Genomic DNA, 13,846 nt, shown 5'->3' with positions numbered 1-13,846 from the left:
ACCCGGTCAACAGCACTGCACCCCCCATAGCAACTCGCCCAAGCCTTCCCCATTTCTCCTTCTCCCAAATCCAGTCAGCTGATGTTCTGAAAGAGCTGTAAAATCTGGACCCCTACAAATCAGCCGGGCTAGACAATCTGGACCCTTTCTTTCTAAAATTAGCTGCCGAAATTGTTGCAACCCCTATTACTAGCCTGTTCAACCTCTCTTGCGTGTCGTCTGAGAGTCCCGAAGATTGGAAAGCAGCTGTGGTCATCCCCCTCTTCAAAGCGGGAGACACTCTTCACCCAAACTGCTACAGACCTATATCTATCCTACCCTGCCTTTCTAAGGTCTTCGAAAGCCAAGTCAACAAACAGATTACCGACCATTTCGAATCCCACCGCACCTTCTCCGCTATGCAATCTGGTTTCAGAGCTGGTCATGGGTGCACCTCAGCCACGCTCAAGGTCCTAAACGATATCTTAACCGCCATCGATAAGAAACAATACTGTGCAGCCGTATTCATTGACCTGGCCAAGGCTTTCGACTCTGTCAATCACCACATCCTCATCGGCAGACTCGATAGCCTTGGTTTCTCAAATGATTGCCTCGCCTGGTTCACCAACTACTTCTCTGACAGAGTTCAGTGTGTCAAATTGGAGGGCCTGTTGTCCGGGCCTTTGGCAGTTTCTATGGGGGTGCCACAGGGTTCAATTCTTGGGCCGACTCTCTTCTCTGTACACATCAATGATGTCGCTCTTGCCGCTGGTGAGTCTCTGATCCACCTCTACGCAGACGACACCATTCTGTATACTTCTGGCCCTTCTTTGGACACTGTGTTAACAACCCTCCAGACGAGCTTCAATGCCATACAACTCTCCTTCCGTGGCCTCCAACTGCTCTTAAATACAAGTAAAACGAAATGCATGCTATTCAACCGATCGCTGCCTGCAGGGTCTTGTAGATGACCTGGAGCCAGTGGGTTTGGCGATGAGTATGAAGCGAGGGCCAGCCAACGAGAGCGTACAGGTCGCAGTGGTGGGTAGTATATGGGGCTTTGGTGACAAAAAAAAACGAACAATATAAGGAATTTGAAATTATTCATATTTTTACTTTTGATATTTAAGTATATTTTAGCAATTATGTTTACTTTAAATACTTAAGAATATTTAAAACTAAATACTTTTAGACTTTCACTCAAGTAGTATTTTACTGGGTGACCTTCAATTTCACTTGAGTCATTTTCCATTAAGCTATCTTTACTTTAACTCAAAGAAACCACTACTAAAGGACACCAATATTAAGAAGAGACTTGATTAGGCCAAGAAACATGAGCAATGGACATTAGACCGGTGGAAATGTGTCCTTTGGTCTGATGAGTCCAAACCGCTGTGTCTTTGTGAGAAGCAGAGTAGGTGAACGGATGATCTCCGCATGTGTGGTTCCCGGAGATCATCCGCTCACCTACTCTGCTTCTCACAAAGACACAGCGGTTGGAACCAAAAATCTTTAATTTGGACTCATCAGACCAAAGGACACATTTCCACCGGTCTAATGTCCATTGCTCATGTTTCTTGGCCTAATCAAGTCTCTTCTTAATATTTGTAATGCCCGGGGTGTCGTGGATGAAAGGAGTCAAACGCAGGAGACAGAGAGTTCAGAGTAGCGTTCCAAATTTAATTCCCCACACGGGTGAAAACACGACGCTACTCTAAAACAAATGCTTCACCACAAACAAAGTGAGAAACACAAATAAACACAAACCAACGAACACGTACCCTGACACACAAGAATGTACAGACTGTACACACAACAATCCCGCAATAAAGCCCCACAAATCACCCTAACCACAAACAGGTGTCAATAATAAACAGAAAGGGAGGGGGAGGAAAAGTCAGTAGCAGCTAGTAGGCCGGTGACGACGACCGCCGAGCGCCACCCGAACAGGAAGGGGAGCCACCTTCGGTGGGAGTCGTTACAATATTGGTGTCCTTTAGTAGTGGTTTCTTTGCAGCAATTCGACCATGAAGGCCTGATTCACGCAGTCTCCTCCGAACAGTTGATGTTGAGATGTGTCTGCTACTTGAACTCTGTGAAGCATTTATTTGGGCTGCATTTCTGAGGCTGGTAAATCTAATGAACTTATCCTCTGCAGGAGAGGTAACTCTGGGGTCTTCCTTTCTGTGGCGGTCCTCATGAGAGCCAGTTTCACCATAGCGCTTAATGGTTTTTGCGACTGCACTTGAAGAAACTTTCAAAGTTCTTGACATTTTCCGTATTGACTGACCTTCATGTCTTCATGTCTTCTCTCTTTGCTTATTTGAGTTGTTCTTGCCATAATATGGACTTGGTCCTTTACCAAATAGGGCTATCTTCTGTTTACCACCCCTACTTGTCACAACACAAATGATTGACTCAAACGCATTAAGAAGGAAATACATTCAACAAATTAACTTGTAAAAAGGCACACCTGTTAATTGAATGCCTTCCAGGTGACTACCTCATGAAGCTGGTTGAGAGAATGCCCTTCATTAAGGCAAAGGGTGGCTACTTTGAAGAATCTCAAATGTAATATATATTTTGATTTGTTTAACACTTTTTTGGTTACGACATGATTCCATATGTGTTATTTCATAGTTTTGATGTCTTCACTATTATTCTACAATGTATAAAATATAAAAAATAAAGAAAAACCCTTGAATGAGTAGGACTGTCCAAACATTTGACTGGTACTGTACATCTCGTGTCTGAGCCGTTGAATTGCGATTCCACTTTGTGTCTGTACTGACATTTTGCCTGTTTGATTGTCTTTCAGAGGGCATAACTGGGCTGTTGGTACACGTCCATGTTCACAGTCACCTTGCCGTGTTTAAATGGGGTGGTTTGTGCTTTTAGTTTTGTGCTAATGCTGCCTTCTTTCCAGTGGCGAGCCGTCATTCAGAGCCCCACCTGTTCAGCAATAAAAAAAATCATGCTTTTTTTGTTGTTGCCTGTTTTGCATTAATACATGTCACATATCAGTTTGCATACAATGTAAAAAAAAATATATATTATTTGGCTTTCTTGACTACGGCTGCTCCAAAATGCAGGTGTTTTAGCCTAGGTCAGTGCTTTCTGTGGTGGTGGGGCAGCCAGTGGAAAATACGGTCCGTAGGGGTTGGTAATGTTCTCTAGTTGCGCAATGATTGGCTCAGTGTTCTGTCACTCATGGGGACACTACGTCACCTCAAAATCTACGGGGAGAGCTCGAATATTCAAGCCCCTTGGGTGCTGCCATAGATTTACATTAGAAGTGCCCATCCAAGAAGGCTCAAGGTCATTGGCCACATATAAAATGATGTCAAATTACTTTATATCTACCATAGCATTGGACTGATCATGTCAACGTCATACATTCAAAATCTTAGCTAACAAGCTAGACAAGGAGTCATCATAAAAAAAAAAAGTCTCCCGAGTGGCGTAGCAGTCTAAGGTACTGCATCTCAGTGCAAGAGGCGCCACAACAGTCCCTGGTTTGATTCCAGCCTGTATCACATCCGGTCGTGATTGTGAGTCCCATAGGACGGCGCACAATTGGCCCAGTGTTGTCTGGGTTTGGATGGGGTAGGCCATCATTGTAAATAAGAATTTGTTCTTAACTGACTTGCCTAATTAAATAAAGGTTAAATGTAAAAATAAAATAAATCATCATGAATCAAGTTGACAATCTAAAAAAAATTGGGGGGAGTTTGTTCCACCAAGGTTTACATGCACCAAGATTCCACAGTAGGAAAAACATCCTCTATGCATGTCCTGATGAACTCAGTCAATGTTATTCTCAGAGGCAACCTGGAGCATATCCCAGTCTGCGTGATCCTAACTGCCATATCATTGTTCCATTCAACCAAATTAAAGGATGTTTTATTAGAATATCTTTACAGTTAAGTTATCTTTTGTTTTCTTTTCATTGTAAGACTAGCAGAGGACCTCTAAACGTGTATTCTTTGGGCCTCTTGTCCATGGGCAGGAAGGAGGTCAAGCAGTTGTGGCAGTGATGGTCAAAGCTACAGTATCTCTGCTCACTTTGTTTTGACTCTGTATTGGCTGAAGGGAGGTAAACAGTGTCCCCTTCTGGATCTGTGTCAGAATGGCTGCTTTCTCCAACTAGCCTGTGGATCAAACAACTTCAACATTGTATTTCTCTCTGGTGAAGGACATGACAAATAACTGAAGCATTTATACTGGGTCAAATCCCTGTTTGACAAATGTTTTTGAAGCAAAATGTTTGTTGTCTTTCAACTAGGAATAGTTCGTGGTTATTAAATGTAACTAGTCGGTCAAGAAATCATGCATAGAGATTGTTGGTTTAACATTACTACTCTGAGAGGAGTTTGTAGTTGTCTTTACCTGTCCTTTTTCCATGACCAGAATTGTACCAGCTGTCTATGACAGTATGAATGGGATGGGCGATGGTCAGTGTAGTGCAGTCTTTGAACTGTAGGGAGATTGTAGATCATCTAAAAGAACACCAGAGGGGAGTGTGGACATGTGGTTTACTCTCCACTATTCAATGTTGGCAAACTTTCAGTGTTTGGCTCTTCTTCAGCTTTAAAACATCCCTTAAAAGGTCAGCCTTTCAAATATCACAGTGGAATAAAAATGTAATTTTAGTGTGAATTTGAAAAGAAGCACTGAAGGCCTACTATTCATCCAAATACAGTTTTAATAGTGGATGTGGGAGACTGGGAGTTGCAATCAGGAAAGCATTGGTTATAGAACTATGGGTCCAAAATAGTAGTTTCAGATACATATTACTAGCCAATACGTCCTTGGTCGATTGTTTGTCTGCATTCTTCACCGCAATGTCACTTAGGTTATGTAAACAAAAACATCACCTCTACTTCCTCTGGAGTTAACAGAACAAAGGCTCTGAAAGCCACTAATGCTGGTCTGCTCTTATATTTCTGGGTTTGGGATCAAAGTATACTGTCTAACTATGACTTCTGTAAACTCTCAGACTGTAGATCCGTGTTCTTCAGTCCTAGTCCCAGGAAACCCACACGTATGCATGTGTTTGTTCCAGCCAAGGAATGCACTTGATTCAACTACACTGTTAGAAAAAAGGGTTCCAAAAGGGTTCCAAAAGAAACATTTTTTTTGTTTCAATGTAGAACCATTTTGGGATCCAGGTAGAACCATAACGGTTCTACGTGGAACCAAATGTGTTCTACCTGAAGCCAACAAGGGTTCTTCAAAGGGTTCTTTTATGGGGACAACTGAAGAACCGTTTTAGGTTCTAGACAGCACCTTTTTTTCTAAGAGTGTAATCATGGTTAGTTGAATACATTGAACCAGCTGTGTTAACACTGGGCTGAAGATTTTTTTTAAATATTTTCCATGAGTAAGTTCTGAATCAATGCATATGCCACACATAATAAATGAAATACATATGCAACATACATACATCATTATCTGTGCAAACTTTCATAATATACAATGCATACATTACAACAAGTCAGACCATGTGGGTCTTTTCAGGCTTGGGGTTGAAGACCAGTGCCGTAGCTCGCTTCACAGATGTGACCTCATTGCCCTGTGGTTAACCTGACCTTTATTAGTGTTTACACCCGACCTGCCCAGGTCCTGGGGTCACAGCCAGGAGGTGGATGGATGGCTATCCAGCTGAGTGTTTGGGCTATGGAAATGCTCTACGCAGCCAGGAGAAGATTCCAATCCCTTGATTTAGACCACCTAGCCAGGACTGCTGGACCACATTAAAAGTGTGTGAGGGACGCTGTGTGCGGGGAGTTTCCCGAAAGCAGTGGTCTGTGTCAGTATTGTATTTGTGTTTAGTCATGGGTGAAATAAGCTAAATATGGGAGAAATTAAAGTGCTACTTCAGCTACGGAGCTAAACCGAAACCTTTCAAGGGTGATGAACACGACACACCTTCTAAAAAAAATAAAGAATAAATAAAAAGTGGCAAAAATATGTTTCCTGGGGTGAGTTTCCTAAAGGCTTCGTAGCTAACAAGGACCTTAGCTATTCTCTACATGTTATTTCTTTCCATGATGCAAACGGATTGAGGCATTTAGGAAAGTCAGCCCGTGGAGAGAAATTTTTATTTTAGGTATGGCTTGTTCATCCTCCTTGAAATTGACAATTGGAAAAACAAAACTGAATTTGTTCTGATGTAAAAGAGATACAGTACATCTGAGAGAAGCCATGAGCCAAAATGCTGACCAAAGGACCTCAAAATGATGCTGTATGTTTCTATTCATCCACTTTCTCATGGAGCAGACATTTCTCAAGTGTAGCCACTTCTTTTGACATTAGGAGTGTGCCTGTTGTTCATTGGTCCCTGTGACAGCCACCACCCAGACAATAACGCCAAACAACATGCAGTGCATGTACTGAGGTGTTTAATAAATAACAATATCAACAACAAAACAACAACAACAACAAGTGATAAAGAAATGGTTGGTTTATATACTTGCAGTCCTCAAAATCAATAATTTACTTTGTGCAGACGGCTAGGGGAGGGCTGTAGTGGGGCAGAGTCTCAGAGCACTCCAGCGGGTAGGTGGTTGGGGGTTGGGACTGCAGTACTGCAGTGGCCACATGATAGTACCAAGTGGTCCTGTCGTCAGTACTGAAGTGACCACATGACCAGTGAGAGTACGGTCACTGTCGCCAGGACTTTCGGCTGAGCACACAGACACAGGCCACGTTGATGCGGATCAGTCTCCAGGCCACCAGGTTTTTGAAGGTAGTCAGCGCCCGCACAAAAGTGTGCGAGTTGGTGCAGTAGGAGTTCCAGTGTCGCCCATCGATGCCCAGGCAGCCAGTGCTGCCTCCCCGCGCGCCACGGCATGTGGTCTCAAAAAAGTACTGCTTCTTCTTCACGTTGTTAATGTTCACGTCCGGGAGCACCTCCACCTCGTTGCCAGATATATCCGTGGCCTTGGTCTTGTTGCCTACCCAGACGCTGATGCTCTCACACACAGAGTACACCCCCCGGTGCTTCGGCTGACCAACCCTGCGCCTTGCCCTGCTGGTCCCGGACCCCTGGCGTCCCGTGGGCTCAGTGTCGGGCGGCTGGGCACTGAAGAGAACGCGGGGCGAGCGGTAGCGTCGCTTAGTGAACAGTTTGGGATCCACGGTGGGGGCAGAGTTAGGGGTCCTTTTGGGGGCAGGGCCTTGCTGCTGAGCGGAGACCGGGGGGCAGAAGTCCCCTCCCATGGTGGCCACTGCCTGGGCACTGACCATGAGGAGCAGGACCAGCATGGACGACCTCATGGACACACACACCTGGCGGGATCAAACACACACATAGACGTCAACATCAGGGATCAAACACACACAGACATCAACATCAGGGATCAAATACACACACAGACATCAACATTAGGGATCAAATCCTGTTCAAGAATTGTAGAAACTGACTTTGGATTCCACTTCTTCCATCATAGAGCATACAGACAGGTGGTTTCAAAATAGGTGAGGAACTTTGTCCTATTCATCCATAGAGAAAGTAGTTTGAAGATTATAATGTGTGACACTGTTGTTAGAGTGTGGGCTCAGTGTGATGGCAGTACCGTGCAGGGATTGAGAAATACAACAACAGCTGTGTCGTTGTCAGCTTACTGGTAATGGCAGCTCGCACAATATGCTTTACACAATACATACTGTGCAGCTAGAAAAACATGTTTACTCTTGTGGTGGCATTGAAAAAAATCTAATAACCTTTTATTAGTCACATGCGCCGAATACAACAGTGAAATGCGAGCCCCAAAGCAACAATGCAGTTAAAAAAAATATGGATAAGAATAAGAAATAAAAGTAATAAGTAATTAAAGAGCAGCAGTAAAATAACAATAGTGAGAATATATACAGGGGATACCGGTACAGAGTCAATGTGCGGGGGCACCGGTTAGTTAATTATGTACATGTAGGTAGAGTTATTAAAGTGACTATGCTTAGATGATAACAACAGAGAGTAGCAGCGGTGTAAAAGAGGGGGGGCAATGCAAATAGTCAGGGTAGCCATTTGATTAGATTTTCAGGAGTATTATGGCTTGGGGGTAGAAGCTGTTTAGAAGCCTCTTGGATCTAGACTTGGCGCTCCCTTACCGATTGTCGTGCGGGAGCAGAGAGAACAGTCTATGACTAGGGTGGCTGGAGTCTTTGACAATTTTTAGGGCCTTCCTCTGACACTGCCTTGTATAGAGGTCCCGGGTTGGAAAGAAGCTTGGCCACAGTGCTGTCGGTGATCAGGCCTACCACTGTTGTGTCATCTGCAAACTTAATGACGTGTTGGAGTCGTGCCTGGCCGTGCAGTCATGAGTGAACAGGGAGTACAGGAGGGGGTTGAGCACGCACCCCTGAGTGGCCCCTGTGTTGAGGATCAGCATGGCGGATGTGTTGTTACCTACCCTTACCACCTGGGGGTGGCCCGTCAGGAAGTCCAGGATCCAGTTGCAGAGGGAGGTATTTAGAGTCAGGTTCCTTAGCTTATTGATGAGCTTTGAGGGCACTATGGTGTTGAATGCTGAGCTGTATTCAATGAATAGCATTCTCACATAGGTGTTTCTTTTGGCCAGGTGGGAAAGGGCAGTGTGGAGTGCAATAGAGATTGCATCTTCTGTGGATCTGTTGGGGCGGTATGCAAAATGGAGTGGGTCTAGGGTTTCTGGGATAAAGGTGTTGATGTGAGCCATGACCAGCCTTTCAAAGCACTTCATGGCTACAGACATGAGTGCTACGGGTCAGCAGTCATTTAGGCATGTTACCTTAGTGTTCTTGGGCACAGGCACTATGGTGGTCTGCTTAAAACCTGTTGGTATGACAGACTCGGAGAAGGAGAGGTTTGAAATGCCAGTGAAGACACTTACCAGTTGGTCAGCACATGCTCGCAGTACACGTCCAGGTAATCTGTCTGGCCCTGCAGCCTTGTGAATGTTGACATGTTTAAAGGTCTTACTCACATTGGCTGCGGAGAGCTTGATCACACAGTCTTCCGGAACAGCTGGTGCTCTCATGCATGTTTCAGTGTTATTTGCCTCGAAGCGAGCATAGAAGTAGTTTAGCATGTCTGGTAGGCTTGTGTCACTGGGCAGCTCTCGGCTGTGCTTCCCTTTGTTGTCTGTAATGGTTTGCAAGCCCTGCCACATCCGATGAGCGTCAGAGCCCGTGTTGTATGATTCGATCTAAGTCCTGTATTGACGCTTTGCCTGTTTGATGGTTCGTCGGAGGGCATAGTGGGATTTCTTATAAGCTTCTGGGTTAGAGTCCCGCTCCTTGAAAGTGGCAGCTCTAACCTTTAGTTCAGTGCGGATGTTGCCTGTAATCCATGGCTTCTGGTTGGGGTATGTACGTACGGTCACTGTGGGGATGACATCATCGATGCACTTATTGATGAAGCCAATGACTGATGTGGTGTACTCCTCAATGCCATCGGAGGAATCCCAGAACATATTCTAGTCTGTGCTAGCAAAACAGTTCTGTAGCTTAGTATCTGCTTCATCTAACCACTTTTTTATTGATCTAGTCACTGGTGCTTCCTGCTTTAATTTTCGCTTGTAAACAGGAATCAGGAGGATAGAATTATGGTCAGATTTGCCAAATGGAGGGCGAGGGAGAGCTGTGTGTGGAGTAGAGGTAGTCTAGAGTTTTTTCCCTCTATTTGGACATTTAACATGCTGATAGAAATTTGGTAAAACAGATTTAAGTTTCCCTGCATTAAATCCCCGGCTACTAGGAGCGTTGCCTCTGAGTGAGCGTTTTCATGTTTGCTTATGGCGGAATACAGCTCATTCAATGGTGTCTTAGTGCCAGCCTCAGTCTGTGGTGGTATGTAAACAGCTACTAAAAATACAGATGAAAACTCTCTAGGTAGATAGTGTGGTCTACAGCTTATTATAAGATACTCTACTTCAGGCAAGCAATAGCTCAAGATTTCCTTAGATATCGTGCACCAGCTGTTATTTACAAAAATATATAGTCCGCTGCCCCTTGTCTTACCAGCCGCCGCTGTTCTATCCTGCCAGAACAGCGTATAACCAGCCAGCTGTATGTTGATAGTGTCGTCGTTCAGCCACGACTCCGTGAAGCATAAGATATTACAGTTTTGAACGTCCCGTTGGTAGTTTAATCTTCTGCGTAGGTCATTGATTTTATACTCCAAAGATTGCACGTTTGCTAGCAGAATGGAAGGAAGTGGGGGTTTATTCGATCGCCTACGAACACGTATAACGTAAGCCTTCTCCGGCGTCATTTTACACCAAAAAAATGAAAGCAGCATTACAGTGTGTTGTATTCTAACTCTACACCAGGAGTTCTTATAGTGACCTGACCAGGAAAAACTCTGTAAACAGGTGACTCTTTTTGAGATTGTGACCCGCGCAGAAATCTTAACTGATTTTTGCATGTCACTTCTCTCACGTAAAGCTTTATGAAAATAAAATTATTTAAATTTGAATTGGATTCAATATAAAAACAAATATCTTGTTCAGCTCACCTGTGCAGTGTTTCCGCGTGAAGTGTGGCCCCTGGCGGGGCGGGCTCCTAGAGCACGTGTTCAGAGCAGACTGCCTTCCAGGTTTCTGCCATCAGGACTGTCTGTCTGGCTCTCTATGGCCCCCAGCTTGGCTCTGGCACCTGCCTATGGCGAGAGAGAAAGACACAAATAACCTGAGGAAGGCATGCAACCAAAGTGCACAGTTTTAACAACAAATTATTTCTAAAGCCAACTTCAATGGTCCTGCCAAAAGTTGCTGAATATCTTCAGCTTACTCTTTCAGTGTTCATGCGCCTTGGTTGGAAAGTGGGGTAGCCACAGTATTGTTTTCCCTCTGCGCTGTGTTGAGTCATGCACAGGGTTTGTAAAGCAGCTCATCAAGCCACTCTAAACACACTGACATGGGGGAGGGATGGCCAAAGAGCGCCAGTGTAATATACTCGTTACATACCAGTACACACACGTGATACACAGGACCTGTGGGATTCATTGTACAGTATGGAACCCACAGGTTTGAACAAAACAGTGCTCAATAAATATATTTAATCAATCCACAGTGAGACTTAATAACCCATATTCCTCACATGCAGCTGAGGTGATATACTGTCTGTATTAGTGTTCCCATGTGTGGTTTCCCATATGAAAACTAAAAACTAGATTTGGGTCTTAGTGTATTAAACTCAATGACTTTGCCACAGCCATTTTTCTCAGAGATCTGTGAACAGAACACTAAACCCTCTCTCGGTATTGCTCTCCCAGGAATCTCCGAAACATTCCAGTGTAATCCCTCTACCCCCTCTCGCAGAGGCACCATTGTCAGGACAGTGGATAACCATTTGGGCAAAGAGAAAGAGTTCGCTCCTCACCAAATAGCTCTTCTCCAACAACACCTTGTTACTGTCACACAGTCTGACTGCTACTATAAATCAACCACACAGAACACACAGTATCATCCACAGAATCATCCCAACATAATCATTGAGAACACACCACACCAGACAGTCTTTCTCCTGAGGTTAGACAAATGTATGGATGGATGAAGAGGCAAAGAACTTAGCAGAGCTGCTCGTAGTAGACACACAGAGAATATCTACCGAATACAGTTTTGAGCTGTAAGTTCCTCATCATAGTCACAGCCAACAGGCCTAGAAGAAGAAGGGAGAATGAAATGATGTAGTTTGTCAGCTCAATTGCCTTGAACCTTGCCAGATGTCTATCAACACTCTTAGAAAAAAAGGTGCTATCTAGAGCCTAAAAGGCTGTCCACAAAAGAGAACCCTTTGAAGAACCCTTTTTGGTTCCAGGTAGAACCCTTTCCACAGAAGGTTCTCCGTGGAAGCCAAAAGGGTTCTAGCTGAAACCAAAAAGGGGTCTCCTACGGGGACAGCCGAAGAAACCCTTTTTGAACTCTTTTTTCAAGTGTAGTGTACTGTATATAATAGCCCTGTTTGTCTTTCTCTCAGGGAAAGACACGTTTTCCAAACTAATATGGAACTCGAAATGAAAGAATCTGATACATCCTGCTTGTTTTCAGTTACATAACCTTCCAAGAATCTTTGAGACCAGTTACTTTGTACCATGACCACTATATTATTTAAGACTCTGTGGAAGGCACTGTGGTTTTTAACGAGTTTACATTGAATATACATGTATGCAATGACAAAAAAAATTGCAGCGTCACTGTCAAGTGCAATTACACCCAGTAATCGATATGGTCTGTTGGTTCAGAATAGCGCGGCCCACCCACAACTACTGACCTACAACTCATTAGCTCTAATGGAGTCAGTCCATTTAATGAATTCCGTCTGGCATGACTGACAACCAGACCCCGGCGACACAGACAATCCACCGTCTGCCACACGGGAACAACCCCCCTCCCAGAAAACGTTGGCTTCATTTATATGGTAAAAGTCACACAGTGCCTCTGGTAACCTGAGCCTGTCTGCCAGGCCCCCATTCAAAGCCGTCCGGCGTAGAGGGAGCTGTGGCCCCGGTGACTTTATCTGAGGGCCACCTCTGGGCTTTGAATGACATGCTGCTCAGTGCGTTGCCGTGGGCATTCTTGCGAAACTGCTCACAGCAGGAATGAAGCATAGCATTGTGCTGGCCTAGAGCCTGATATAGCAGGGCTCTGGGGGGGACAAGCACAAAGAACAGGAGAGAGATATGGATACTGGGAATAGTTTGGTCTTTATATTGTAGAATAACTGTAGTTATCGTAGATAGTTTTATGCTGTGTGAGACTCTTTTTTTATCTGCCAAAGTGACTCCTAGAGACTCATAGAGAGATGCTGCAATGCTTCATGAAGGTTTAGCAGATGCTAGTGTTATCCTAATCAATGAATCAATCTACACTACCATTCAAAAGTTTGGGGTCACTAAGAAATGTCCTTGTTTTTGAAAGAAAAGCACATTTTTTGTCCATTAAAATAACATCAAATTGATCAGAAATACAGTGCAGACATTGTTAATGTTGTAAATGACTATTATAGCTGGAAACGGCAGATTTTTTATGTAATATCTACATAGGCGTACAGAGGCCAATTATCAGCAACCATCACTCCTGTGTTCCAATGGCACGTTGTGTTAGGTAAGTTTATCAAGTTTATCATTTTAAAAGGATAATTGATTATTAGAAAACCCTTTTGCAATTATGTTAGCAGAACTGAAAACTGTTTTGCTAATTAAAGAAACAATAAAACTGGCCTTTAGACAAGTTGAGTATCTGGAGCATCAGCATTTGTGGGTTCAATTACAGCCTCAAAATGGCCAGAAACAAATAACTTTCTTCTGAAACTTGTCAGTCTATTCTTGTTCTGAGAAATTAAGGCTATTCCATGTGAGAAATTGCCTAGAAACTAAAGATCTCTTTCAATGCTGTGTACTATTCCCTTCACAGAACAGCGCAAACTGGCTCTAACCAGAATAGAAAGAGGAGTGGGAGGCCCCGGTGCACAACTGAGCAAGAGGACAAGTACATTAGAGTGTCTAGATTGAGAAACAGATGCCTCACAAGTCCTCAACCGGCAGCTTCATTAAATAGTACCCGCAAAACACCAGTCTCAACGTCAACTGTGAAGAGGCGACTCCGGGATGCTGGCCTTCTAGGCAGAGTTCCTCTGTCCAGTGTCTGTGTTATTTTGCCCATCTTAATCTTTTCTTTTTATTGGCCAGTCTGAGATATGGATTTTTCTTTTCAACTCTGCCTAGAAGGCCAGCATCCCGGAGTCGCCTCTTCACAGTTGACGTTGAGACTGGTGTTTTGCGGGTACTATTTAATGAAGCTGCCAGTTGGTTACTACATGATTGCTTATGTGTTTTTTCATAGTTTTGATGTCTTCACTATTATTCTACAATGAAAATAGT

General features: G+C 44.0%; 1 protein-coding gene across 1 annotated transcript; it reads right to left on the bottom strand.

The window, feature by feature from the left end:
* Positions 1-6,645: 6,645 nt before the first annotated feature.
* Positions 6,646-7,260, bottom strand: LOC120064924 (nerve growth factor-like). Its single transcript, XM_039015514.1, has one exon. It carries the CDS (start codon positions 7,258-7,260, stop codon positions 6,646-6,648), a length of 615 nt encoding a protein of 204 aa, XP_038871442.1.
* Between the last annotated feature and the right edge of the window lie 6,586 nt (positions 7,261-13,846).

The sequence above is a fragment of the Salvelinus namaycush genome, chromosome 20, assembly GCF_016432855.1.
Source record: "Salvelinus namaycush isolate Seneca chromosome 20, SaNama_1.0, whole genome shotgun sequence".
Classification (NCBI taxonomy): Eukaryota; Metazoa; Chordata; class Actinopteri; order Salmoniformes; family Salmonidae; genus Salvelinus; species Salvelinus namaycush.
This window is presented reverse-complemented; position numbering and strand designations above follow the sequence as displayed.

Bases quoted from the DNA above. Each gene is read 5' to 3' on its own strand.
- LOC120064924 (XM_039015514.1), bottom strand. From the start codon at position 7,260: ATGAGGTCGTCCATGCTGGTCCTGCTCCTCATGGTCAGTGCCCAGGCA.